The sequence below is a fragment of the Balaenoptera acutorostrata genome, chromosome 2, assembly GCF_949987535.1.
Source record: "Balaenoptera acutorostrata chromosome 2, mBalAcu1.1, whole genome shotgun sequence".
NCBI lineage: Eukaryota > Metazoa > Chordata > Mammalia > Artiodactyla > Balaenopteridae > Balaenoptera > Balaenoptera acutorostrata.
The window spans coordinates 186,060,445-186,084,334 of NC_080065.1; the positions used below are offsets into that span (position 1 = coordinate 186,060,445).

Here is a 23,890-nt window from a genome sequence, read left to right on the forward strand (position 1 = left end):
AGACGCGTCAGGCTGGGCGCCAATGCTGTCGTTTATTGCGCGGAATGGGGGCGTGGGGCTTAGTGGGGCGTGGGGGGCGCGGTGGGCGCTGCTGCCTCGGCTCGTCAGTACATTCACCACGACGGCGGGGACCCCCCCCCCCCGGCCTCGCCCCCACGCTGGGGCGCTGGAGGGAGTGGTGTGTGCCCACTCCGGGGCGGTCACCGCGGACGCGCGTGGACAGGGACCGGGCTGGTTATTGCGTGAGCGCGATGGGGGCAGCGGGAAGCCGGCGGGCTAAGTATTGCACTTAAAAACAGATCCTCATTGGAGGGCGAGGGCGAGGGCGAGGGCGGGCGCGGGCGGGGCTCCACGGCCCTCTCCCCTCGGCCCCGGCCGGCCTGTCCCCGCTTCACAGTTGGGGGAACTGAGGCACCGAGGTGAAGGGAGCCCCCTCGCCCGCGCGGCCGCCAGGGGCAGGGGCGATGTGGGTGGGCGCAGGGCGATGGGTGGCTTGGCGGGGGTGTCCCGCCGGCCCGGGTCGCCCGTCCGACTACAACTACCTACGTCTCCTCTATGGCTTCTGGGGCGGGCGGCCCGGGCTGCGCAATGGCATGGCTTTGGTCTGAGTGACAGCCCCGCCCCGGCCTGGCTGGGCCACAGGGCGGCGCGCGAGGGTCACAAGTTGGACGAGAGGCGTGAGCGCGCGGAGTCCAGCGGGTCGGGTCCGCCGGTGGCGCTGGGCAAGGGTGAGGGCGAGGCCGAGTCCCTGCGGTCCGGGCTGGGCGCCGCGGTCCGGGCGGTGGGCGCAGGCCCCAGGCGCGGTGTGGAGCTGCTGGCCGGGCGCACCGAGGCTCCGGGGCCGGGGCCGGGGCCGGGTGCGCCGTGGGGCAGCGAGGGCTGCGAGGCTGACAGCGGGCGCGAGGCGCGGCTCAGGCGGCGCGCGGGCAGTGCGGGCCCGGCGCGGGGCGCAGCGGGGGAGCCAGGCGCGCCGCCATAGGGCGAGGTCCGCGGTGCCCGGGGGCTGGAGGGCACGCCCGGGGGGCTGGCAGCGGGCGCGGGGCCGGGCGAGGCGGCGGTGGGCGCGGCCCCGGGGGGCAAGCGGCGCACAAGGCGCGGCGAACCGAGCGCCAGGGGCCCGACGAGCGGGCGCGCCACCTGCGGGCAGAAGCTCATGGCCACAGCCTGCTGCAGCGTGGCGATGGCCGAGGTGCCCTGCGGCGGCGGTGGTGGCGGGGGCGGCGGGGGCGGCGGGAGGAGGCCGACGCGCTGGCCCAGCTCGGCCTGCTGCACCATCTCGCGGTCGTACTTGACGATCTCCTGGATGATGGCGTTCTCCTGGTTGTTGAACACGCCCGAGTTGAGGTCATGCTGCACCTTGTGCAGCAGGATCGAGTTCTTCTTGCCTGGTTTAGGGGAGGGGGGCGCGTCAGAGGTGCCTGCTGCCGTGCACTGCACGCATGCGTGGAGCACCTTCTGCGTGCAGTAGGCCTGCATCTGAGTGCCTGCTCTGTACAGCCAGCACGAATGGAGCCCCTCCTGCATACAGCAAACATGCCAAGTGTCTGCTGTGTATAGGAAGCTGAACTTGTACACCTACCGTATACAGCAAGCATGAATCAAGCACCTTTGTGTGTAGCAAACACATCAAGCACCTGCTTCACACACAAAGCAAGTATGAGACACCCGAATCCTGCCAGCATGCATGGAGCACTTCCTGTATACAGTAAGCATGTATTGTGTACCTGCTGTGTACACCACGCAGGTATCAGACACTTACTGTGCACAGCAGCACACGTAGACTCCTGCCTGTACACGGCCGGCATGCTGAATGCCTACCGTGTACGGAGCAAGCATGGGTTGAGTGCCTACTGTATGTATACAGGAAACACATCTAAGTGAATACTGTACAGAGCAAAATTTTAAGCGCCTCTTGTAATATAAACATGTTGAGTGCTTTCTGTGTAGTGGGAAGTCTTAACAACTCTTCCCTACCACACCCCATTTTGCTTTTCCAGCCATTCGCTGTCTTTATTCCCACACATAGCACCAAGGGCCTCTACCTCTCTGAATCCTGCTCTAGTCTTCAGCAAGTCCTTAGCCATTTCTGAGGTTCCCCCCGCCCACCTCTCCCTTTACCCAAAGCCAGCCCCCCACACACAGGCCAGGCCACCAGATTCCTCCATACGCCCACCCTCGTAAAGTGCACATCTGATCAGGTCCTCCCCTGGCTAGGATCATCCATGGCTCCCCAGTGCTTCTGACCTACAGCCCAAACCCCTTCCTCTACAGCCCCGTGGCCTCATGTGCCTGGTGCCCGCCTCCCTCCCAGCTTCCCTGAGTCCCTGGACCCCAGGCCTCTCCCACCTCAGGGCCTTGGCACATGCTGTCTCCACTCCCAGGACGTGCCTCTGTCTTTCTACCGGCAACGCCTACCCATCTGGGTCTCCACTTGGAGTCACAAGGAAGTCCCCCCAACATCCCCTCCTCCATGACAAGTCTGAGGGTGGCCACCACGTCAGCCTCGTGGGCCACATCTACACCTCCCAGCACACAGTAGGTGCTCAAACATTTGCCTAGGGAGCAGAAACACCCATTTCCCCATTCTTGGGAAACCGGGGCCGTGTTTGGCCAAGGGAGAAAGTGGAATCTGGTCCGGGGGGTCAGAAGGGGCCCTGAGGGTCAGCTGGGCCATGCCACCCCGCTGCTCAGGCTGCCCCCCGACAGCCACTGGGGCTGACCGCTGGGCCCACTCACCGATGCGGTCCAGGCGGTCGATGGCGACCGTCTCGAAGGCCCGCCGCATCATGGGGTACTCCTCCAGCACCTCGTTGAAGTTGTCCACGCTCAGCGAGTAGAGGCGGCAGTAGGTGTCAGCCCGCACGCTTGCCGTGCGCCGACCCCGCGTCAGCAGGCAGATCTCTGCGTGCAGTCAGGGGCAGCGTCCTCACTGCTGGGCCACACCCAACGGCCCCAGCCAGCTGTCCCCAGGGCCCTCCCGGCCAGCGGAGCAGTCCAGCCTCCCCCCCGCCCCAGGGCCTTCCTGCTGCGCGTGCCAGCCACGCCCCTGCCCCTGGGTTCCCCACACTGACCTCCGTCTGCCGCTGGCACCCCTGCCCACAGACACTCACCCCCGAAGTAGGAGCCGTCGGACAGCTTCATCTCCTTGTTGCCCTTGGTGAGCACACTGACCACCCCATGCTGGATGAAGTACATCTTCTTGCCAACGGTGCCCTCACGGATGATGTAGTCACCCGGCTGGAAGACCTCGAACTTGAGCTTGGTCAGCATGGCCGTGACGAAGTTGGGATCGGCGTTGGCAAACAGTGGCATCGAGGCCACCAGCTTCCGGCAGTTGAAGTTGACAATCTCCTGTAGGGGTGGGAGGCGGGGGTGACGCCAGGGCACACACCCGCTCCTCCATCTCACCCTACCTTTGGGACTGTCGCACCTCTCAGACCTTCAGTTTGTGAAAGGGATTTAACACGTTAGGCTGAAAGCCAGCATCTTAATAGGCAAACACTGGAGGTTTTGCCACCAAAGACACAGGATCAAGAAAAGATTCCCAAGATCCTCTACTGTTGAACTCTGTGTTGGCAATACTGGCCGATGCAGTTAGACATGGAAGAGCATTCGGAAACGTAAGAATTGGAAAGGAAAAAGTGAAACTATCTCTTTACTATCTGTATTAATGGGATTGCCTGAAAAACCCAAAAGAGTCAATGGAAAACTGTAACAAGGGAAATTAGTCAAAATAGCAAGTGATTAAAAAAACCAACATGAAAACCAAGAGCCTTAAAATGAATCCACGGTGGTAGAAGTCAGGATGACGGTTATCCTTGGCAAAGAAGCTTCTGTGGGATGGAAATGCTCCATATTTGATCTGGGTGGGGGTCATGTGGGGATTTCACTTGATGGAACATCCATCGGGTGTGCCCTGATGATGGGGCACTTTGCTTATCTTAAAAAGAAAATCGGGCTTCCCTGGTGGCGCAGTGGTTAAGAGTCCGCTTGCCAATGCAGGGGACACGGGTTCGAGTCCTGGTCCGGGAAGATCCCACATGCCGCGGAGCAACTAAGCCCGTGCGCCACAACTACTGAGCCTGCGCTCTAGAGCCCGCGAGCCACAACTACTGAGCCTGCATGCCACAACTCCTGAAGCCCGCACGCCTAGAGCCCATGCTCTGCAACAAGAGAAGCCACCGCAATGAGAAGCCTGTGCACTGTAACGAAGAGTAGACCCCGCTCGCCTCAACTAGAGAAAGTCTGCGCGCAGCAACAGAGACCCAACACAGCCAAAAATAAATAAATTAAAAAAAAAATCCACAGCTTTTGTACATGCAAACAAAAGCCACTCCGAAGAAGACGTAATGGATGAGAAGACCCCATTTCCACCCACATAAAGAGCTAAGTAAGATGGCATGGCACGAGTTTACGAAGACATGGCCAAATCTATATGAGGAAACTCTGAACACCCTCCCAGAGGCACAGAAGAGCCTTGAACACATTGTGTCCTTAGAGAGCACTGCTCACCATCTTCGAGATGGAAGACACCCATTCTCCCCGGGCAGGGATACAGGTCACAGAGCCCTGTGGAAATGCCGCTCGGCTCGCTTCTCGATAACCAGGGCTAGTCAAGTTCATTTAGAACAAATGAGCAGAAGTAGCAGGAAGCCTGTGAGAAAGAAGATCAGGGAGGGGGAACTCACCCTCTAAGACACCAAGGCACACTGCAGACCTCTGCGATGCAGAGTGGGTTTGGCACACACAGAGCAGACAGGCTGATGGGACACATGAAAAGTCCAGAAATAGACCCAAGCAGGAGGGAACTTCAGCTTAAGGTGCCCCTCCCCCACCAAGTCTCGGGGCAGAGCCAGATGGTCCAGCCCCACAGCAGATGAGCCTGGATCCCTTCCTCACGCCAGATTCCACAGGCATAGGGGGTCTACATGCCAATAATGAAACTCTACAAGTATTAGAAGAAAACGTGGGCAAATTCCTCTAAAGCCTGGGTGTGTACAGCAAGCAGGTATTGTGCACCTGCTGTATAAGGCGAGCATGTATTGTGTGCCTGATGTCCGCAGAGAGTAGATATTGAGAACCTACTATGTACAGCAGTCAGGTGTTGAGCACCTGCTGTGTACAGAAGGCAAACACTGAACACTACACTTGCTCTGTTACACAAGCACACATTGAACACTTACTGTGTACAGCAAGCATACATGCCGCACCTGATGTACAGGGCATAAAAATTCCACACGTGGGGGCAACAAACCACAGTAAGCAAGTTTTAAAGACAAATGGCCAGGGACTTCCCTGGTGGTGCAGTCGTTAAGAATCTGCCTGCCAATGCAGGGGACACGGGTTCAAGCCCTGGTCCGGCAAGATCCCACAGGCCACGGAGCAGCTAAGCCCGAGAGCCACAACTGCTGAAGCCCGCACGCCTAGAGCCTGTGCTCTGCAACAAGAGAAGCCACCGCAATGATGAAGCCCGCGCACCGCAACGAAGAGTAGCCCCCGCTAGCCGCAACTAGAGAAAGTCTGCACGCAGCATCGAAGACCCAACGCAGCCAAAAATAAATAAATAAATAAAACGCTCCCAATCTTTTATAAATAAATAAATAAATAAAAAATAAATAAAAACAACAAAAAGACCAAAAGTTCTGTAGGAAAACAAGCAAAAGTTATGAACAGTTTACAGAAAGAGAAATGCAAATAAGCCCCTGATGGCAGGAAAATAAGAGAATCGCACTGAGGGGTACACCTCTCACCTGGGCGTTTTGGGACCGTATCCAGGGTGTCCCTCGTGGCGCCCTTGGAGGGGAATCTGGACAGACCGGCAGGGCCCCGATCCCACCCTTGCCTCTGCCCTGTGCCGCGAGCTCCTCCCGCAAAGCAAACAGGACCCAGAGAGGGAGCGCCAGGCACGGAAACCCCGGAAGCCTGCCCGCCTTTGTTTTGTGTTAAAAAGGCAGAAAATGGATGGAGAGAGCAGGAGGGAACCGGGCGGAGGGACAGGACAGAAGACGGGCGTTTTCTGAATATATCTGGTTTTGTAAATTTGACTTTATGTAAACACCTAAGTAATGATCAAACACAGGTCGCCAGAGGCTGGCGGGAGGGGAATGGGGAGTGAGGGCCGGGTGTCCTAAACGGCCGGGAAGGCCAGGCCGTGGGATCACCACTCTGAATACACTCGACATGGCATTTCATGCGTTTTGTGGTCTGTGAGGTGTTTGTCTGTAAACGAGCGAATGAATGAGAATAATCACCAAGCGAATATTTTCAGCGCAGGTAGCCACAGTGCTTGCCTGCTGGGAGGCACCTCCACCCTCAGAAGAAATCCTAGTGCCCGTTCCTCTCCCTGCTCAGGGCCACGCAGGCTCACACCTGCCTCTGTGAGTCGCCCCAAGCCCCTCCCCACTCCGTCCCTCCCAGAGCTTCCCCTCTGGCACCACATCCCTGGAAACAGGGCAGGGCACACAGCTGGCGCCCAGTAACTGCTTGCTGAGGGTCACGGGTTGAACTGTCTGCCCACCACCATCATACGCTGAAGTCCTGAGCCCTGGTATGTGTGAACGGGGCCAGATGTGGAAGTAGGGTCTTTGCAGGTGTGATTGGTTAAGATGAGGTCGTGCTGAACCCAGTGGCTGGTGTCCTTACAGAGGAGGGGACACAGAGACACAGGAACAGGCCACGTGAAGATGGAGGAAGAGGCCAGGGTGATGTGTCCACAAGCCAAGGACACCGAGAACCATGGGCCACAACAGGAGCTGGGAGGGGCAGGAAGGACCCTCCCCGGAGCCTCTGGAGTGAGCACCCCGCCCCTCACCTCCTGCAGGGGCCCGTGGGGCTCCCCCAGGGCCCTCCTCCGCATGCGGACCCCCACCTCACCTCCCGCAGGGGCCCATTGAGCTCGCCCAGGATGCTGTCCTCGTCGAACATCTTGCCCTGGTAGCGGTGCTCGTAGTAGTCATGGATCTTCTGGCGGAAGTCAGCAGGCAGCTTGTGGAAGGACATGTACTGCTCCACCTGCTTGTACTGTAACAGGGCGGGGGGCCCGGGTCAGCGGCCGTGCTCCCGAGCCCCCGCCCCGAGTGGGCCTCGACTTAACAATAACACAATACAAGATGCCGAGGGCGATCTGAACTTCAGATAAACGACCAAAATGCCCCAGATAAGTATATCCTGGGCAGGGGACTTCCCTGGTGGTGCAGTGGTCAAGAATCCACCTGCCAGTGCAGGGGACATGGGTTCGAGCCCTGGTCTGGGAAGATCCCACATGCCGCGGAGCAACTAAGCCCGTGCGTCACAACTACTGAGCCCGCGCGCCTAGAGCCCGCGCTCCGCAGCAAGAGAAGCCATTGCAATGAGAAGCCCATGCACCGCAACTAGAGAAAGCCCATGCGTAGCAGCGAAGACCCAATGCAGCCAATAATGAATGAATGAATTAAAAAAAAAAAAGTTATTGCTATGTCCTGAATTTCCTTTTTTTTGGCCATACCACACGGCATGCAGAACTTCCCCTACCAGGGGTGGAACCCGTGTCCCCTACAGTAGCAGCGTGGAGTCTTAACCCCTGGACCACTGGGAAGTCCCGTCCTGAATTTCATCTGGCAACCCTTCCCCCCACCAGCACCCCACCCCCAGCCCTTAGAGGGGGCTGGACTGGCCCCCGCCCCAGAGGTCCCAGACCCTTTGGTGGCCCTGGTTCCCCTCCCCAGTGATCTTTCTAGAAATCAGCCCAGCTCCTCCTGAGCAGGGTAGGGGTGTGGGCACCAGGAAGGGGTGCCAGGCCCTGCTGTCCACAGGATGGCACCCTCGGGGGAGCCCTGGCCCCGCCTCCGCCCCAGCCCCGCCTGGCCACAGCTGCCCTGAGCTCAGCGGAACCCGTGACGGCAGGCGGGTGGCGGCACCAGCTTATGTTTGGGTGGGAGGCCGGTGGCTTCCGGACAGCCGGGGTGCCTGGCACCAGGCCCAGCTGACCCAGCCGACCCGACTGCTGGGCACTGCTTGGGGGGTTGTAGCTGCCTGGCCAAGGCCAGCCATCGGATAGCAGTGCAGGGCCAATGGGGCGATGTCCCAGGGACCAGGCCGCCCTTGGCCTTACGGAGGGGAGACTGAGGCAGAGTGAAGCCTGAGGCTGACCTCCAGGAAGGGCTGGCCTGTGGGGTCGCACCCGCCCTCTCTCGGCCCTTCCCGGCCCACAGCCCTCGGATTGGCTCCACGGAGGCTCCCCCACCAAGGCCAAGTGCCAGGACATCCTTGCTCCCCCAGAGACTTCCCCCGTGTCCTTTAGCGACCCCAGCACCCCAGCCCCTCCCGAGACGGCCCAGAGACCTTCCCCCCCGCCCGGAGGCCCCTGATGCCCCTCGGACTGGCTCTGTCCTGTTCGGACCCCTCCGGCTCCTGTCCCCTTCCTTGGCCTGTGTCTCCCTCAACCCCTCCTGCCCTGCCCCCCTCCAGGCTCCAGACTTCCTTCCTCCTCAGGGCCCTGAGCTTTCTCACTGTCCTTCCGGGAGCTACTCCCCCGCCGAGGGGGGGGCGGTCCACTCCTAATGACAGCCACAGGCCCCTCTGGGGTCCCCATGCTTCCCCCCAACTCCCCCCTGGCCGCTGTCCTGAGCACAACGCACAGAGCTGGGGGGATGTGGGGTGGACCCCCAGACCCACGGGGGTGCCTCCCCCTCTCACCTTCTCCTGGTACTGGCGCCGCGAGGAGTCCAGCGACTGGATGAGGGCGGTGGCGTGGCCGATGAACATGGCGTAGCAGGTGGCGCCCACGATCATGCTCAGCATCGTCAGCCAGATGTCCGTCATGCTCTCCGGTGCCTGCCGCCCGTACCCGATGCACAGCATGTGGCTCATGGCCTTGAAGAGCGCGAAGGAGTAGAGCTCACTCCACGAGTGGTTCTGCAAGGCCACGGGTGGGTGGGCGGGTGGGTGGGCGCTCGCGGCCCCCAGGGAGCCCCTTGACACCGCCCCCCCCCCAGGGCCCCGCCTGCCCGTCCTCCCCCAGGCATCCAGGTGGTGAGCTCCGTGTCTTCCAGAGGTAACCAAGGGAAACTGAGACTCAGGCAGGTGATATGACGTGCACACACGTCACAGCAACTCAGCAGCAGGTGCGGGTCTGAAGCCACCTCCCCACTTCAGTCCTGGGAAACTGAGGCTCAGAGGAGCCAGAGTCTAGCCTTGGGGGCTCACGAGCCCCCAGCACTTTTCAGCCTCTGATGAGAGTGTCTGTGAGGCCAAGAGAATGGGAAAGTTCCGGGGACCTCGGAGACAGTGAGCTGGGGACACTGAAATCTGATCAGAGGGGCAGAGAAGGGGGAGGCATCAGGCGGGACCAGGAGGAGCCCCCTCCCAGTCCTCAGTTGACCTGGCTAGGGGAGGGGGCAGCGGGCCCCGTTCAGGAAACAGGACCACATGCCTGGGTGTCCGGCCAGACAATGAGCTGCCTCAGCCAGGCAGCTGTGCCAGGCGCCGGGCTGGGCACCCGCGGGTTTTCCCTCCGCTGCTCCCGCCCGTCAACGCCCACCTGCCCTGTGCCCCACGTGCAGGAGGAAAGCTTTTAACACTCAGCATCTCAGCCAGGAAGTAATAGGAGCTTGTGAGTCTCCAATTTTTATTTCTCACGGCCCATGATACCACTTTTCCATTTGAGGACTATGATATAAAACTGTCTTTTAAATACATGTATGCAAATTAAAAAGCGGAATGCATTGCAAAGCACAGTAAGCAGATGATGCGATCTCTGGGGGATAGAAACTGTCCTATAGCCCTCAAACGGTCAAAGATCTCCATGGTCCCGGGGTCTGCAAGGCAAGGCTCGAAGTCGGATAGCAGCCCAGAGGGGCGCTCACCCCCAGAGGAGTGTTTCAGGCGCCGTGCGCTCCGGGAGAGGATGTGGGGCGGGGGGCTCGGGGCTCACCACCATGCCGTTGATGGAGACCCAGCAGTTGCGCGGGAAGTCCTGCAGCATCGGCACTAGGAACTGCAGGCAGCCGTCCCAGTGGCACAGGAGCAGCATCATGCTGATGAGGTTGCAGATGCGCATGACGGCGCTGGCCAGGTCATAGGTCATGTGGAAGATCTGGGGGGTGGGACGGCGCCCGTGAGAGTCCCGCGGGCGGTATGCGAGGGAGAGGCCTCCGCCCACGGCCTCTTGCGACCCGGGCAGTGGGAGGACGAAGCCCTCCGCAGGGCCCACTCCCCTTGGGAGGAGCCCCACCTCACCACGCCCCCCACGCGGCCGGTGGGGCCCCCGCTCCTGTGAGACCCGTTGCCTTTCAAGGTAATGCAGCACCCTAGACTACAGCACATGGCCCCCTGCCCGGCCTGCCGCCCCGGGCGCCCAAATCTCTCTGCCTGGCCGGCTGCCCACTGCCCTCTCCCGGGACCACGGCCTCTTTCCGCAGCCTTGTCCCCACCCACTCCCCGCCTCGGAGCCTAGTTGCTGTCCTGGACAGTGGCGGCGACTCTGAGCCCGCGTGGTGGCCACGGCCTTCAGGAATCAGGTCACACTCAGTCCAGAGGCGGGTCTGAACTTGGGGGAGAGGGGCGTGATTTCGCTTCTCGAAGCCTCAGTTTCCCCGTTGCCACCGGGGCTGTGGAGTCCGCCTCTTACAGGGTACAAGGAAGGGAAGGGGTGCGGATGCGTCAAGGGTCCATGCTGCGCTCCCTGTGACCCCCCGACCCTCCACCGTGTACAAGCTCCTGTGACCACGCCCCGTGCCCCCCCACCGCCCCGAGGCCCAGGTTCCACCCCTAAGGTTCCTAGGCCCCTCACTGCAGTCCCTGTAACTCCGCCCACCCAATGACCCCGCTCGTTTGCTTGTATCCCCACCTATCCTCTCACTGTGACCAGGGCCCTGGACCCCGGTAGCCCCGCCCAGAGTCTCCCTTCACGGCCCCGCCTTTTCGTTCCTGGTGCCTCCTTGCCCCCTCCTGTAGCCAATGGCCGGGTCCCATCACGGCATCCTCACCCATCACCACTCCCTCGCCCATCACAACCCCGCGCCCCTACATCCTAGCCCCGCTCCAGCCCATCACGACCCCACAGACCCCACGCTTGCATGCGCGTCACCACTCCTCCACGCTCATCACGACCCTGCCCACGCCCATGGCCCCGCCCCTGCGCCGACGTGCAGCCGTGCTCACCTCCTCCCATTGGTGGATGTAGCGGATGAGGCGCGACAGGCGGAGCAGGCGCAGCAGGCTGAGGATCTTGGTGAAGCGCACGATGCGCAGGGCGCGCGCCGTCTTGTAGACCTCGGAGTCGATGCCCTTCTCTACGATGAGGAAGATGTAGTCCACGGGGATGGAGGACACGAAGTCTACCACGAACCACGTGCGCAGGTACTTCTTCTTGATCTTCTCGGGGTCCAGGATGATCTCCGTGTTGTCCTCGATCACGATGCCCGTGCGGAAGTTCAGCACCAGGTCCATGAGGAAGAATGTGTCCGAGACCACGTTGAACACAATCCACGGGGCCGTGGTCTCGTCCTTGAAGAAGGTGATGCCCACGGGGATGATGATGAGGTTTCCCACCATGAAGAGCAGCATGGTGAAGTCCCAGTAGAACCTGGGGGCGAGGTGCAGCCGGTCACGCGGTCACACCTCCACCTTTGCGCGGGGCCCTCCGCGGAGCCTGCCTGCCCCACCACGCGCGCATGCGCCTTTGAGGACCAGCCCAGCGCTCGCCTCCTCCGGCAAAGCTGAGACTTTGGCCCCGGCTAGTGTGGACCCCGCCTCCAGGAAGCCCTCCCAAGCCCCAGACAGCACTCCACTGCCGGCTGGGCTCCCCCAGCCCAGGTCCCTCTCGCTGGCCCAGCCTGACCTTCTCTCCTTGAAGAAGCCGGAAACCTGGAAGAGTCCAAGAGGCTGCTCAAAAATTGACTAAATGTTTCCCAGGACCAAGAAGGCCCAACGTGCCTGGCACAAGGCTGCTGTCCAAAAAGCACTAGGGCCGAGCCAGGAGGGGGAGACAAGTGGAGGAGCTGGAGGGGCGGGGGGGGGGGGGTGGTGGTGGGAACTGCAGCCAGGAGGGTTGAGTGGCTGGGCGGCCGGGGGCTGCAGGTGCCGGGTGGGCACCGGACACCCACAGTTTGACATCCAGGTGCAGGACCCCCACCCTGGCCGGACTTCCCGGTGGGGCACCGGAAGGCTGAACAGGGGTCACTTGCTGTCCATCCATTTCAGGAAGCACCTGGGGGGGCTGGGGACCGGGCAGAGGCCAGGGTGCCAGGCCGTCTGGGAGAAAGGGAGAAGCCAAGGCCTGCCCGGCAGAGCGCAGGGCCGTGTGGCAGAAGAGACTGAGGGACGGGACTTGGCCACGGCTTGGATGTTTTATGTGATAAATACTCCTGAAAAAGGGATGACTGGCCAAATATGCCCAGGACCCATAGAAGTCCTGGAGGTCAATTCCAAAACTCCACCCGGGAATTCTGTGCTCCCAGAAAAAGGCCCGTCCATTTGAGGACTATTAACAGCCGGGCACAGTGTTCTGAGTCCAGCGTTTACCCATGAGGACAGACAGATGCAGCAAAGGCCACATGGAGAGATGCCCAGCCCTGCGGCAATTGATAAAATAGGAATCAAAACCACTCCAAGGGAAACCTGTTGGTTCCTGAGGAAGTTAGAGTTACCATGTGGCCCCGCAATTCCACTCCTGGGCCTTCACCCAAGGACTCAAAAGCAGGGACTCAAAGAGACACTTGTGCACCAGTGTCCACGGCAGCACGATTCACAATGGCCAGAGTGTGGGAGCAACCCGAGTGTCCACCAGTGGATGGACAAACACACGTGTCCCTCCGCACACAGGGCGTCACACAGCCACGGAAAGGAGAGAAGACCCGACACTCGCTACCACGTCGATGGACCCTGAGACCACGATGCTCAGTGAGAGAAGCCAGACACAGAAGGACCCACGGTGTGTGATTCCACTGATGGGAAACGTCCAGGACAGGCCGATCCACAGACACAGAGTGGGTGTGTGACTGTAGGGGCCGGGGAGTTTCTGTTTGGGAAGATGAAAAAGTTCTGGCGAGTGATAAGGGGGATGGCTGCACCACACTGTGAATGTACTTAATGTCACTTGACTGTACACTTTTAAATGGTTAAAGGCTAACTTATATTTCTGTTAACACATATACATAAAGAGAAAACCTCCGAGGCCCAGGGTCTCAGTGATGAGTAGATGCCCCAGATCGGGGTCTAAGCCCACACTCCCTGTCTAGATTCGGACAAAGGAGGGTCTCAAATTCTGAACAGAGTCATTCGTCTGATTTTGCCCATCACAGTGCAGGGAGAAACACCCACCCCGCGGTGGGTTTCCAGGGCTCTCCCATAGGCCCGGCGCCCTCCCCATCATGGCCGGAGTCCCCATGTCCTCTTGGAGAAGGCTCTAGCATGTGTAGGCAGGACAGGCCTGGGGGACCCTCAAAGCCTGCCACTCCCTGGGCTCCTCCTGGATGGATAGAAGAAGAGACTGAGGTTCCCAGGGGCTGGAGGGACTCTCCCAAATGAGCAGAAAGCCGTAAACCCCAGCGCTGGCATGGCCGCACTGGGCTCCCTATTTTGGGACTCACTGTGAATTGGCTCTGTTCTGAGCAGCCCCCCGAGGGAAGAGCTACAGCACCGCGCCTGCCGGGTGATCCAGGCCTTCCACTTTGGGGAATTGATCCCAAGGAAATCATCCAAGAGGAAGAGAAAAAAATTAATAAGTGATTTGTAACAAGATGTTCACAGCAGCCTGGTCTGCAAGAGCCAAGGTTGGAAGGGACCCAATGTCTAAGACCGTGGTGACAGCAGCCAAACCTGGGCTCCCGCCCACTGGTAGGTGTGACCTTGGGCAAGTCCCTCCCTTGAGAGCTGAAAGGGTTGACATGATCTGAGGTGAGTGTTAAGGGCAAAACCCAAATGACTGCTCCAAATTCAAGACCTTCCTTTGCCTAAATCCAGACAAGGTGTTGGGCTCAGACCTCTGATCTGGGGCATTTACTCATCCTCAAGATCCCCAGGGACTCAGCCCCAACCTGACTGAGGGGCCGCACCTGCCTATTCCCCATCTCCACCCCCAGAGCGTCCACGGCAGTGGTCGATCCTAATCCCCAAGTTCGGGGCTGAAGGGCTCACGCCCAAGGACAAAGCAAGCAGGAAGAAGTAACTGAAGGCCAGGGGCAGGAGCCTAGAAACCAAGGAGGGGGGGTTAGAAACAATCTAAATCCAGGGGCCTAGAAACTACTGGGGGGGGTAGTCACAGTGTAAATGGCCAGGATGAGGAGGGCCTCCTCCTTCACAGGTGACTCGTCATAGACGTTCCCTCCTTTTGTTCTGGGGGTGGGGGGCAGGCACCACACTTCCCCACTGACAGACCAGAGAGGTGGCCCAGCCAGGGAGGGGTGCAAAGACCTGAAAACGAGCCTGCCACCCCCAGGCCTGTGGCCCTTGGTCCTCCTGGAATTGGGTAGGAGGAGGGGAAACTGAGGCCTGGGGCAGAGGATCCAGGTCCCTCTCCCCAGCACCCCCTTTCCTCGCCCTGCCCGCCCCCTTGGGCTGTGCAGCCCAGGGCAAATCACTCTCCTTCTCTGAGCCACAATGCTTCCTCTGCCCAACCGCGGCAGCCCCTCCCGCATCAGGCTGCCCCAGAGACCGCTGGGACCCAGAGACCCCTGGGATGTGGTCGGGGCCTGCAGGGGCCTGAGTCAGCCCTCAGCTACCCAGGGCCTTCAGGGACAGTAATTAAACCTCGTATTGAAAAGTCCTTCCTAACAAACAACGGCCCCCATCGGGAAACACTCAGATCCCGCTTCCTGCCTGTGCCAGGACAGGAACTGGGCCCTGAGAGACCAGCAAGGCCGGGGCTCCCGGTGGGGAGTGGGGGCTCAGCGGCAACGACCCCCAGCGCCCTGTGGACAGGAGAGCCTGGAACCCTGTCCCGGGCGCCACACCCACATGGCTCTGATGTCAGCGGGGCCCCCACCGTGGGCCCAGCTCCCGCTCCAGCAGCTGCCCCGACCCTTCTCTCTGCGCAGATGGAGAAACCCAGGTGGGAAGTGGTGAAATGACGGAACCCAGGCGGCCAGGCCTCCGGGCCAGAGCTCAGGACCATGCTGTCACCCTCCTGTCTCTAGCGCTTGGGGCCCCTCCAATTCCAGAAGCTCATAAGCAGCCCTGTTCTTCCAGGACCAGGCAGGGCAGGGCCAGACGAGGGGCAGGGGTGTCCTGGGAGCTTGAAGTGGCTGCTCAGGGACGCTGTTAACAAGGGTAGCCGCTCCCTCCCTTCACGGTCAGAGAACCAAGAACCAGGCTGGAAGCAGTCCAGGAATTACGGATAGGATCGGGCAAATCCCAGGGGATTAGGGGCCGGGGAAGAGGGGCAGTCAGGGATTAAGGATGAGCTAGGGATGGATTATTAGGGCCTGAGCCCTCGGATATGAGTTACAGATCCCAGGCAGGTGTCAGGGATTGGGAAACGGAGACTCCTGCGGGGGAAGATTCCTGAGTGATCCCAAGACAGGGCAGACTGCGGGGCTGACTGTCTGCAGGCCTGGGGGACACGTGGCGACCAGACAGACCCAGCCCTCCCTCAGGGCCCCCAGCCCAGGTGGGAGACAGGCGTTCCACACAGACAGATAAATGAGTGGGATGCTTCAGAGGGGCCACTTTAGCCAGGGTGGGCTGGGAGGGCTTCTCAGAGGAAGTGACATGTGGGTGGATAATGGAGAAGGGCCGCTAGGCAGAGTGCGGGCACTGCACCCCGGGCGGATGAAATGGCAAGTGCAAAGGTCCCGTGGCTGCATGGAGTTTGCCTTTCGGGGCGGCCGGGAGGCCTGTGACTGGAGCAGGGGTGTGAAGGGAGGTGAGAAGGGATGAGAGGGGGTGGGAGCCGGGCTCTGCAGGGCTGTGGAGGCCATGGCGGGTTTTAAGTGAGAAGGACAAACGTGAATCTTGAGATGCCCCTGCCAGCAGCTGGAATGCAAGGAAGGGGCAGAGGTCGGCGTCCAGGGAGGAAGTGGGGTAGCCTGTGCTCTTTGCATTTGGGTTGGGCTTGCTGATGGGGGAAGCGAGGCAGGGTCTGTCCTGAGCAACTGGGTAGCTAAGGAGGGCCCCCCAGTGTCCCCCTGAACCCCCAGGTCATGGATGTGGAAACAGGGGGTGTGAGGATGTGACGTTTTTAAAGCAGGGAATTCAGGGGCCAGAAACTCCAAATTCTAGCAGGAAACCAATGGAGTGAGGAGTGGGGCCTCGGCCACCTCAGGCCCCTGACCCCTCACAGGGACCATGGAGCGTCCTTCCTCCCAGCCGGGTGGGCCCTGGGCCTCAATCCTCCCACCTGGGTAATGGGCATGTCCACCAACCCCCCACTCTGAGTGCCTTCATGCTGGATTCAGAACCGGGGACTCTGGCCTCCGCCCCTCACCACCGCCCCAGTTGGGGATAATTCAGGGTTTATTCTCATGAGCTGATTCATCCTGATCTCCTGCTAATCCGTAGGGCCATCTGGGGCAGGAGAAGTCCTCTAGCCATGTTGGATCTTCAGGCCAGCCCCTCCACCACCCCAGGCCCTCAGGGACCCCACAGGATGTCATACAGATACAGGTCAGCATCCACCTGTCCTGGCTTTGTCTAAACTCCGCTGAGGGCCAGGAAAAGGACCCACTTATCTTTTCCCCACACACCAGGCCTCCCGGTGGTACACAATTCAGGAACATTGAACTGAAATTCAGCAGCAGCAGGAGAGACTCAGGTCAGACCTCAGAAGCACATACAGACTCGGGAACGGGATGAAAGGCCGTGGGAAGCCACTTGCCCACACTCTCTCTAGGGAGATGAAGCCTCTACCCCCCAGACCTGCCCACGCTCCCACACGGCCACAGCGGCCTTGACCACCAGGTGACAACCAGCTAAGGAGGTGGAGGAAGTGGCAGAAAAAGCGGACTGTCCAGAACGGGCGGTGGGGAGTTGCAGCCGGGCCCTACCTGCCTGGGGCACCACCACCCACGCCCTCCCCTCTGAGCTCTCCTCCTTCCCGTGAACCCCTCTCTCTGGCCTCTAGAATCTGGGGTGGCCAGGTGAAGGAGTTAACTGTATTTCTTCTTCATACATTTTGGGGGCAGGGGCAGAAGATCCTGCCAGGGCCCCAGAACCTCCGGGAGGCAGTGGCCCAGGCTGTGACCCTCCATGCAGGCCCCTCGGCCGCTCTCCCTGCTTTGCTCTGGGGTGGTCTTCATGCTTGTTCTGACTCAGGAATGCACCTCAGGGTGCAAAGAAGGAAAACCAACCCTCCTGAACCTGAATCCTTCCTGCTGTCCCTCGAACATGCTTCTCCCCTCCCCCACCCCCATGGAAGCTCCTAGAACATCTGTGTCCAGGCACCAGCTCTAGTGTTACTCATGGCCCCAAGAAGAAGTGAAGACACGTCTCAGAAAGGGTTGGGGCTGTTCCAAAGCTGCCAGGAAACGGGGCTCACGACCTGACTGGCCTTGCTTGGCACCCATGTGTGCCCCTCGGCAGGTTCCCAAAACCATCCTGGGCCCCACCCCCCGACATGTCAGGCCCCAGGACGCCATGGAGGTGGGGGGAGAGGCAGGTAAGCGTATCAAGGAAAAAGGCCGCTTCTGAACGCATGGGCAGTGCAGACATCAACCGGATTGAGAGGAACGGGTTGCACCACGCATTTGGGGAAACCGAGGCAGGGAAGCCCGGAGAGGACTCCAGGCCACGCACAGGGGGCACAGGCCTCGCCGCAGACTGCCCCAGCCCCTCTGCAGCCCGGCCCGGACAATGCACTCCTGCTCCTCCGGCCTCGGTCCGGTCACCTTCCTCAAGAGCCCCCCTCTCCGAGGACTCTGCAGACGCCTGCCCTCCCTGGAAGCCCATGTGGCCCGAGGAGCTAGGCGTGACCAGGGCTGTTCCAGTTCACCAAACATGAATTGTTCTGTTCTCCGTGCCAGGTGGGTGCCAGGCCACTTTAAACAAAGTTGTAGCTCAAGAAAGTGGAGATGCCGCGGCCCTGGGCAGGACCTGGGGCTGGGGAGGAAGCCTCGGTCTCACGGCCCCGTTTCCCTTTTAAAACATGTCCAGGGCTTACCCGGGCACCAGCGGGGATGGTGTCTGCACCATCAGGTCATGAGGACAAACGGAGCCAAGTGTGGACAAGCAGACCCAGAAAGGCCCCTCCCTACTGCTCCACGAACGGGTCCTAAAACTAACACTCACAAGGACGCAGAGATGACCCACAGCTCCCCCTGGGCAACCCCCTTATCTTGAACAATCCCCAGGATGCCTTTCTCCTCCCATTTCTTCTTGGCCTGGACAGGACACGGCCAGGGGCCAGCTTGCCTGACAGTCCAGAAGTGGAGACTCAGGGGCCAGCCTGCCCAGGCATGAACCCCTGCTCTGCCGGGGACTAGCTGTGTGGCTTCGGGCAAGTGACTTTACCTCTCCGTGAGCCCCTCTCCTCGCATGTAAATTTGGGGTAGCTGCGGGAGCCACCTCACAACTGACATGAGGATTGGATCTATATTCTTAAGGTGCTGTGGCCCAAGAGGGGCTCAGGAAGCACTTCTCCGATCATGTGCTTGGGGGTCTGTCTCCATATTGAATCCGAGGGGTCTAGCAGGGTTCCCAAAACGTGGGGGCTTGTAGAGGCCCCGCAGCACCCCAGCTTGGCAGGATCTTAAGGTTTTTTACTTTGACTGGCTCACCTAGTCCCAGCTAGAGGCCCTACTCACCCCTCCCTCACCCCCACCCCGTTGCTCACCCCCAGTTTACAGTGTATCTGCCCAGGGACCCACGGGCAACTGTGCTGGACGTGCACAAGGCTGGGGACGCCCAGCTCCTTCTCCCCGCAGCCCCCACCCCTTCTGCAGCTGAGAGGAAGCCCAGGGCCACCCACAGCCCTGGGGATGCTGCAGGCGGATGTGCTGGAGGGGACAGAGGAATGGCTACTTTCTGCAGCCACCTCCCCCTGCCCACATGGCCCCCATGTCCCTTTCCAGCCAGCTGGCTTTAGCCCCCATTCACAGAGGGGCCAGGTGGGCCAGGGAGCCCTGGAAGTCAGTCAAGTTCATCCCCATTTCACAGACTGGAACCATCTGCAGAGGGGTGCTGAGCCCCCATGCAGGTCGGGACCATCCAGAGGCACCCCATCTGGGCCCCCTGGCCTCTCCCAAAGCCACCGGTCAAGGCTGCATTCACCTCCCAGGGTGGTCTGAGGGGTGAGGAGCTGGAATCCTGGACATTCTTCCAGCCTCCGTTCCTGAGTTGTGTGCCCCTGGGCCTCTGTTTCCCCAGTTGTCAGGCACAGGGGATATGGAGGGGCCAGGGAAAGGCAGAGTCCCACAGCTCCCCTTTCCCAGCTCTGGGGGTCCAGGAATCCGACCTCAGGCCTGAGGGAGGGGAGACACGCGGCGTCATAGGATTCGGAGGCCGCTGGACTGCTGTCCGTGGTGCTGAAACCGTGCCCGTCCTGAGATCATGGCCCGGCGGCCTGGGGAGACCCTCTGCACCCCAACTCACACATCCCAGTCACGGACACATCACCTCACACACACACCATGCACACACCTCACACCCACTGCCCACTGATGCACACACACCCCCTCTCTCCCCAACACACACCAGTGATCCACCATGCAGACACACCCCCCAGAGCACTCGGCCCCCGCCCGCCGCAGTCACATGTTCGTGATCACACACACGGCCTGCAATGATATGCATCGTTCACACTCCCAGGCCACACAGCGCTCGCCCGGGAACGGAACTGCAAACATAGGCGGCGGCGTGACCCTGCTCCAGCCTTGCTCTGAGGCTTTCCACGCACCAACTGGCTTAATTTACATCAGCATCTACACAACCACTGACACCTGGGCACACCACAAACACACGCGGCTGAGCCTGCTCCGGGCCTTGCTCTGAGCCTTTCCACGGATCAGCCGGCTGAATTCACATCAACATCACCACCACTGACACCTGGGCACACCACCCAGCCGCTGGAGCTGATGCGGCTCAGAGTAGACACAGCCGGGGGACACCAGCACGAACAGTGTCCCCTCCTTGCGCAATACCGAGGCCCAGGGACCCGGGACGCGCCTCCCTGCGGCGTGGGGCGCAGGTGGAGGCCCTGGGACTCGGCGTGTCCGCTTAACCCTTTCTCCGCCAGCCTCTACGGGGCGCGTCCTTCGCGGGTGCCCTTCTTTCCTCCTTCCTTCCGCTCCGCTGCCTCCCCGGCGCCCACGTTCCCCTCTATTCGTCCTCTCCGCCCCTCCGCGCTCAGACCCTGGTCCTGCGGCCCGTGACGTGCGCCCACCCGAAGAGCGGGGAATGTCAGGCTGCGTGGGAGGGGGCGCGCGCCTCCCAGTGTCCCTCCAAGGGCGGCGCCTCGCGCGCCCAGGTCATTCCGGGGCGGGTCCCGGACGCGCCGGAGGTCACCGAGGGGCCCCGAGGTCACCCGCGGGGCACACCGCCCCGCCCTCTCCAAAGCGCTCCCAGGACGACCCTTGTGCGCGTCCGCTCGCCGTGCCCCTCCGCGCTGGCCGGCCGGCCCTCTGGGCGGCTGTACCTGAAGTCGCTATACGGGTGGATGATCCAGGCCCCCGCCGACTTGACGCGCTCCTGCTCCCGCTCCACGGCCTTCTGGCTGCCGAACATCCGCAGCGAGAACTTGTTGACACCCGGCTGCAGGAGCGCGCCGAACTGGCGCTGCATGAAGCTGGCCTGGCTGCCGCGCGACTCCCCCGCCGGGCCCGCCTCCTCGCTGCCAGCCTCGTCCGCCGGCCCGGACCCCGCGCCCGGATCCGGCGAGGGCCCCGCGGCCGCCCCGCGACACGAGAATGACACCTTGGGCCCCCGCGCCGGGCCCTCAGACCCCGCGGGGCTGCACTGCGGCTCTCCGCGCCCGCACTCGCCATTCGGGCTGCCCTTGGCCGTGCTCGCCGCGCCCGGGGTGCCCGGGCGGCCGCATGAGCTGTCTCGGCTGCGGAGTCGGGCCCGCTGGCCGCCCTCGTCCGCCGCCTCCGGGGGCGCCGCCTCGGTCCGGGGCGCCTGCTGAGGGGGCGCCGGCCCGGGGCCCGGAGGGGGCGCGGGCGGCGGCGGCTGCTGCTGCGGGGGCGCGGGCGGCGGCGGCGGCGGCGGCGGCCCCGGCGCGGGGGTCGCGCCCGGGCTCTCCCCTGGCCGCCCGCCGCCCCCGCGCGCGTCCATGGCGAGGCGGCGCCGGGCAGTGCGGAGCGGAGCCGCCGCCGCCGCCGCCGGCCCGAGCCCGAGGGAGGGGGGGAGGCGGGGGTAGGGCGGGGCGGAGCCGCGAGGGGCGGAGCCGCGGCCGCGGGGGAGGGGAGGGGGCGGGAGCCCCTCCTCTGCCCGCGCACACTCCCGGCGCGCCCCGCACGGGTCCCGCGCCCGGGAAACTGAGGCCGCCGGCCCTGGGACGGCCCAAGGTCACGCGGCTCGAGGCCTCGGAGACCCGATCAACACTAGTCCCAGAAGGGGAAACTGAGGCCCGCGAAAAGGAAGGACGCGACCAAGGTCATCGCCTCCGCGTGCGACCTTGACGAGGGGCCTTCTCCTGGCGCTTCGGTTCGCCTCTGTCCAGACACAGCGGGGCGGTAACCACTGACGCTGGGGCTCGGAGAAGTGGAGCCGCCCCCATACTAGCCTCCATCCGTTCTATAGGTTTGAGAATTTCCATAATAAAAGGCCACACGAGCCCTTGCTTTGTCACTTGAGCCCCCGGACAAAGACGTGTTGTGTGGGGAGCGGCAAAGTGGGGTCAGGCCAGGAGTCCCCAGGTCCCACCGTGGCCCCCTCTCCCCCACCTCCTGCATATGAGGAAACTGAGGCCGAATTGGGCCAATAGGAAGAGCCACCCAAGGGTGCTGAGGATCCCCACCTTCAAACAAGGCCCTAAAGTACAGTGGGGGGGGGGCTCTCCCAAAAGGCTGGTGGGCTTTAAAGTGGGGAAGTGCCCAGGGTCACAGGGGGACCGAGGGCCTGCCACCCCTTCCCACCGGATGCCCACATGTGAGCCCCGTTGGGCTACCCCATTTCTCTGCCCCTTGGGCTCAGGCTCCAGCCAGCCCCCGCCCCCTAGGCCCCCAGATCTGGGAGAACACTCAAGGCTCTGCTTCTGGGGCTAGAGTCAGGCTGGGGAGTGATTCCTGGCGTCAGGTGACATAGGCCACAAGCCCAGGATTCTTCCCAGCCTCCGCTCCCCACCCCAGCTCAACCAGAGTGTCCTGCGCAAAGGAGAGATGGGGAGCAGAGATAAGGAAAGGCCTGGAGAAACAGGGAGAGGGGTGGAAGACCACTGCTGGCCTCCAGGGACCCTCTGGCCTTCTTAGTGTTTTCAGGCCTGACATCATATTGGGTGACTTCACCCACCTGGAGGTCAGGACCATGAGGGTGGAGATGTGACATGTCCCTGCACACAGTAGGTGGGACTCAAGGGCATTGAGGGATGGGCCCATCTGAACAATGGGTGGGCTGAGCCAGGCCATCTCCTGTCCCCCTGCAGGCTGTCCTGAGCCCTGGGGGGCCTCCCAGGGGTCACCTCTGCTGTGTCTTCAGTCAGACCCTGCCAGACCCACAGCCAGATGGGTGGACGGGCTGGGCCGCCGTCTGCCCTGAGTCTGCGAGAGAGAGAGGCTGGGCGAGCAGCTGAGTCGGCAGTGCCAGGCTGTGGCCCGCCCAGGCAGATGTGTGTTCCAGCTGAAGGGGGATCTTTCATGCTCGCCCTGGGAAGATGTCAGTCCAGGCAGGCCGCCAGAGCCCCAGGGCTCTCGGCTGAGAGCAGGGAGGAGGTGGACCCGCAGCCCAGCCCGAGGACCCACCAGGCCTGGAGAGGCAGAATGGCACCCCTCCCCCAGGGACCTGGCCTGGACCTGCAAGTCACAGAGGAGGAGAGGGTCCCAGCCCCTCTCCTGAAGACTCCTCCCCAACACACGGGCTCCACCCTGGGCCAGGCTGCCACCAGCCTCCGTCCCTCCCACCCCGTCTCACCACTTGCCCTGGGCCAGAGCATTCTTAGCATTCATTCATTCATTCATTCATTCATTCATTAAATACTTATGAGTCACCTGATGGGGGCTGGGATTCAGAAGTGAATCTATCAGGCCGCCCCCACCCTGGTGGGGTGACAGTCAACACAGCAGATGTGATGTTTAGCAGACATTGTAGTGTCCGTTAGAAGGGGGTGAGCTCAACCTGAGTGGGGACAGGGGATGAGGAGGTGCTGGGGGGTTGTCTGAAGCCTTGCAGAGTGGGTGGTGTCAGAGCCAGGACCTGAGGGGAGGACGGAGCCCCGAGCGGCCGGCAGGTGTCGTGGCCTGTGCAAAGGTCCTCAGGCAGGACGGTGCCTGGTTGGTGTGAGGAGAAGGGATACTGAGGACCTGGTGGGTGGGGGCTGTAGGAGATGAGGACCCAGAGGTGGTGGGGGTGGGGTGGGCTGGGGACAAGCCTGGGCAAACAGGAATAAAACCCGAAGTCAGTTCACAGTGAGTGGTCTGTTACCCAAAGCTGCTGGACTCCCACTTCCCGTGGAAGGAAGCCCCAGTCCCTCCCCACCCAGTTTGCCCCACCTCTTCCTCCCCAGCGCTGGGCTCTGGGCACAGGGGCCTCCAGCAGGCCCAGCTGGCCGGGGCTCGAGGCCTTTGCCCTGCTGTCCTGCCCGCAGCTCCCCTCCCCAGCCTCTCAGCACCTCAGCACATGGCCCGTGTTTCCTGCTCAGCTGGGGCAGGTCCAGGTCCGAAGCCCTGGAGCCCACAGTTTGGGGGCCCTCTGAGTGCAAAATAGTTAGAGACCAGGGAGACAAAGCCAGGCCAGGGTCTTGGCAGGCCCCGGACCAGGGAGGGGTCTCAGAGTTTAAGCTCCGAGGGATGCCTGGAAAACTCACCGCCAGACTCGAGCAATACTG

General features: G+C 61.8%; 1 protein-coding gene across 2 annotated transcripts; it reads right to left on the reverse strand.

Annotated features, from left to right (window-relative positions):
* Nucleotides 1–21: 21 nt before the first annotated feature.
* On the reverse strand, nucleotides 22–21,183 carry HCN2 (hyperpolarization activated cyclic nucleotide gated potassium and sodium channel 2). Of its 2 annotated transcripts, none has more exons than XM_057540156.1 (8): nucleotides 20,546–21,183; nucleotides 11,140–11,563; nucleotides 9,911–10,072; nucleotides 8,674–8,850; nucleotides 6,874–7,020; nucleotides 3,111–3,351; nucleotides 2,737–2,901; nucleotides 22–1,385 (listed from the first exon to the last, which is right to left on the reverse strand). In XM_057540156.1, exons 1-8 carry the CDS (start codon nucleotides 21,181–21,183, stop codon nucleotides 658–660), a joined length of 2,682 nt encoding a protein of 893 aa, XP_057396139.1. In that variant the 3' UTR covers nucleotides 22–657. The 2 variants fall into 2 exon arrangements, with proteins under 2 accessions (XP_057396139.1, XP_028020848.2); XM_028165047.2 differs by having other exon boundaries at nucleotides 8,674–8,892.
* Between the last annotated feature and the right edge of the window lie 2,707 nt (nucleotides 21,184–23,890).

Bases quoted from the DNA above. Each gene is read 5' to 3' on its own strand.
- HCN2 (XM_028165047.2), bottom strand. From the start codon at position 21,183: ATGGACGCGCGCGGGGGCGGCGGGCGGCCAGGGGAGAGCCCGGGCGCG. The intron at 3,352-6,873 runs GTGAGGTGGGGG...CCACCCCTACAG, and splicing joins TCAATGGGCCCCTGCGGGAG to GAGATTGTCAACTTCAACTG. The intron at 2,902-3,110 runs GTGAGTGTCTGT...GACTGCACGCAG, and splicing joins CGACGGCTCCTACTTCGGGG to AGATCTGCCTGCTGACGCGG.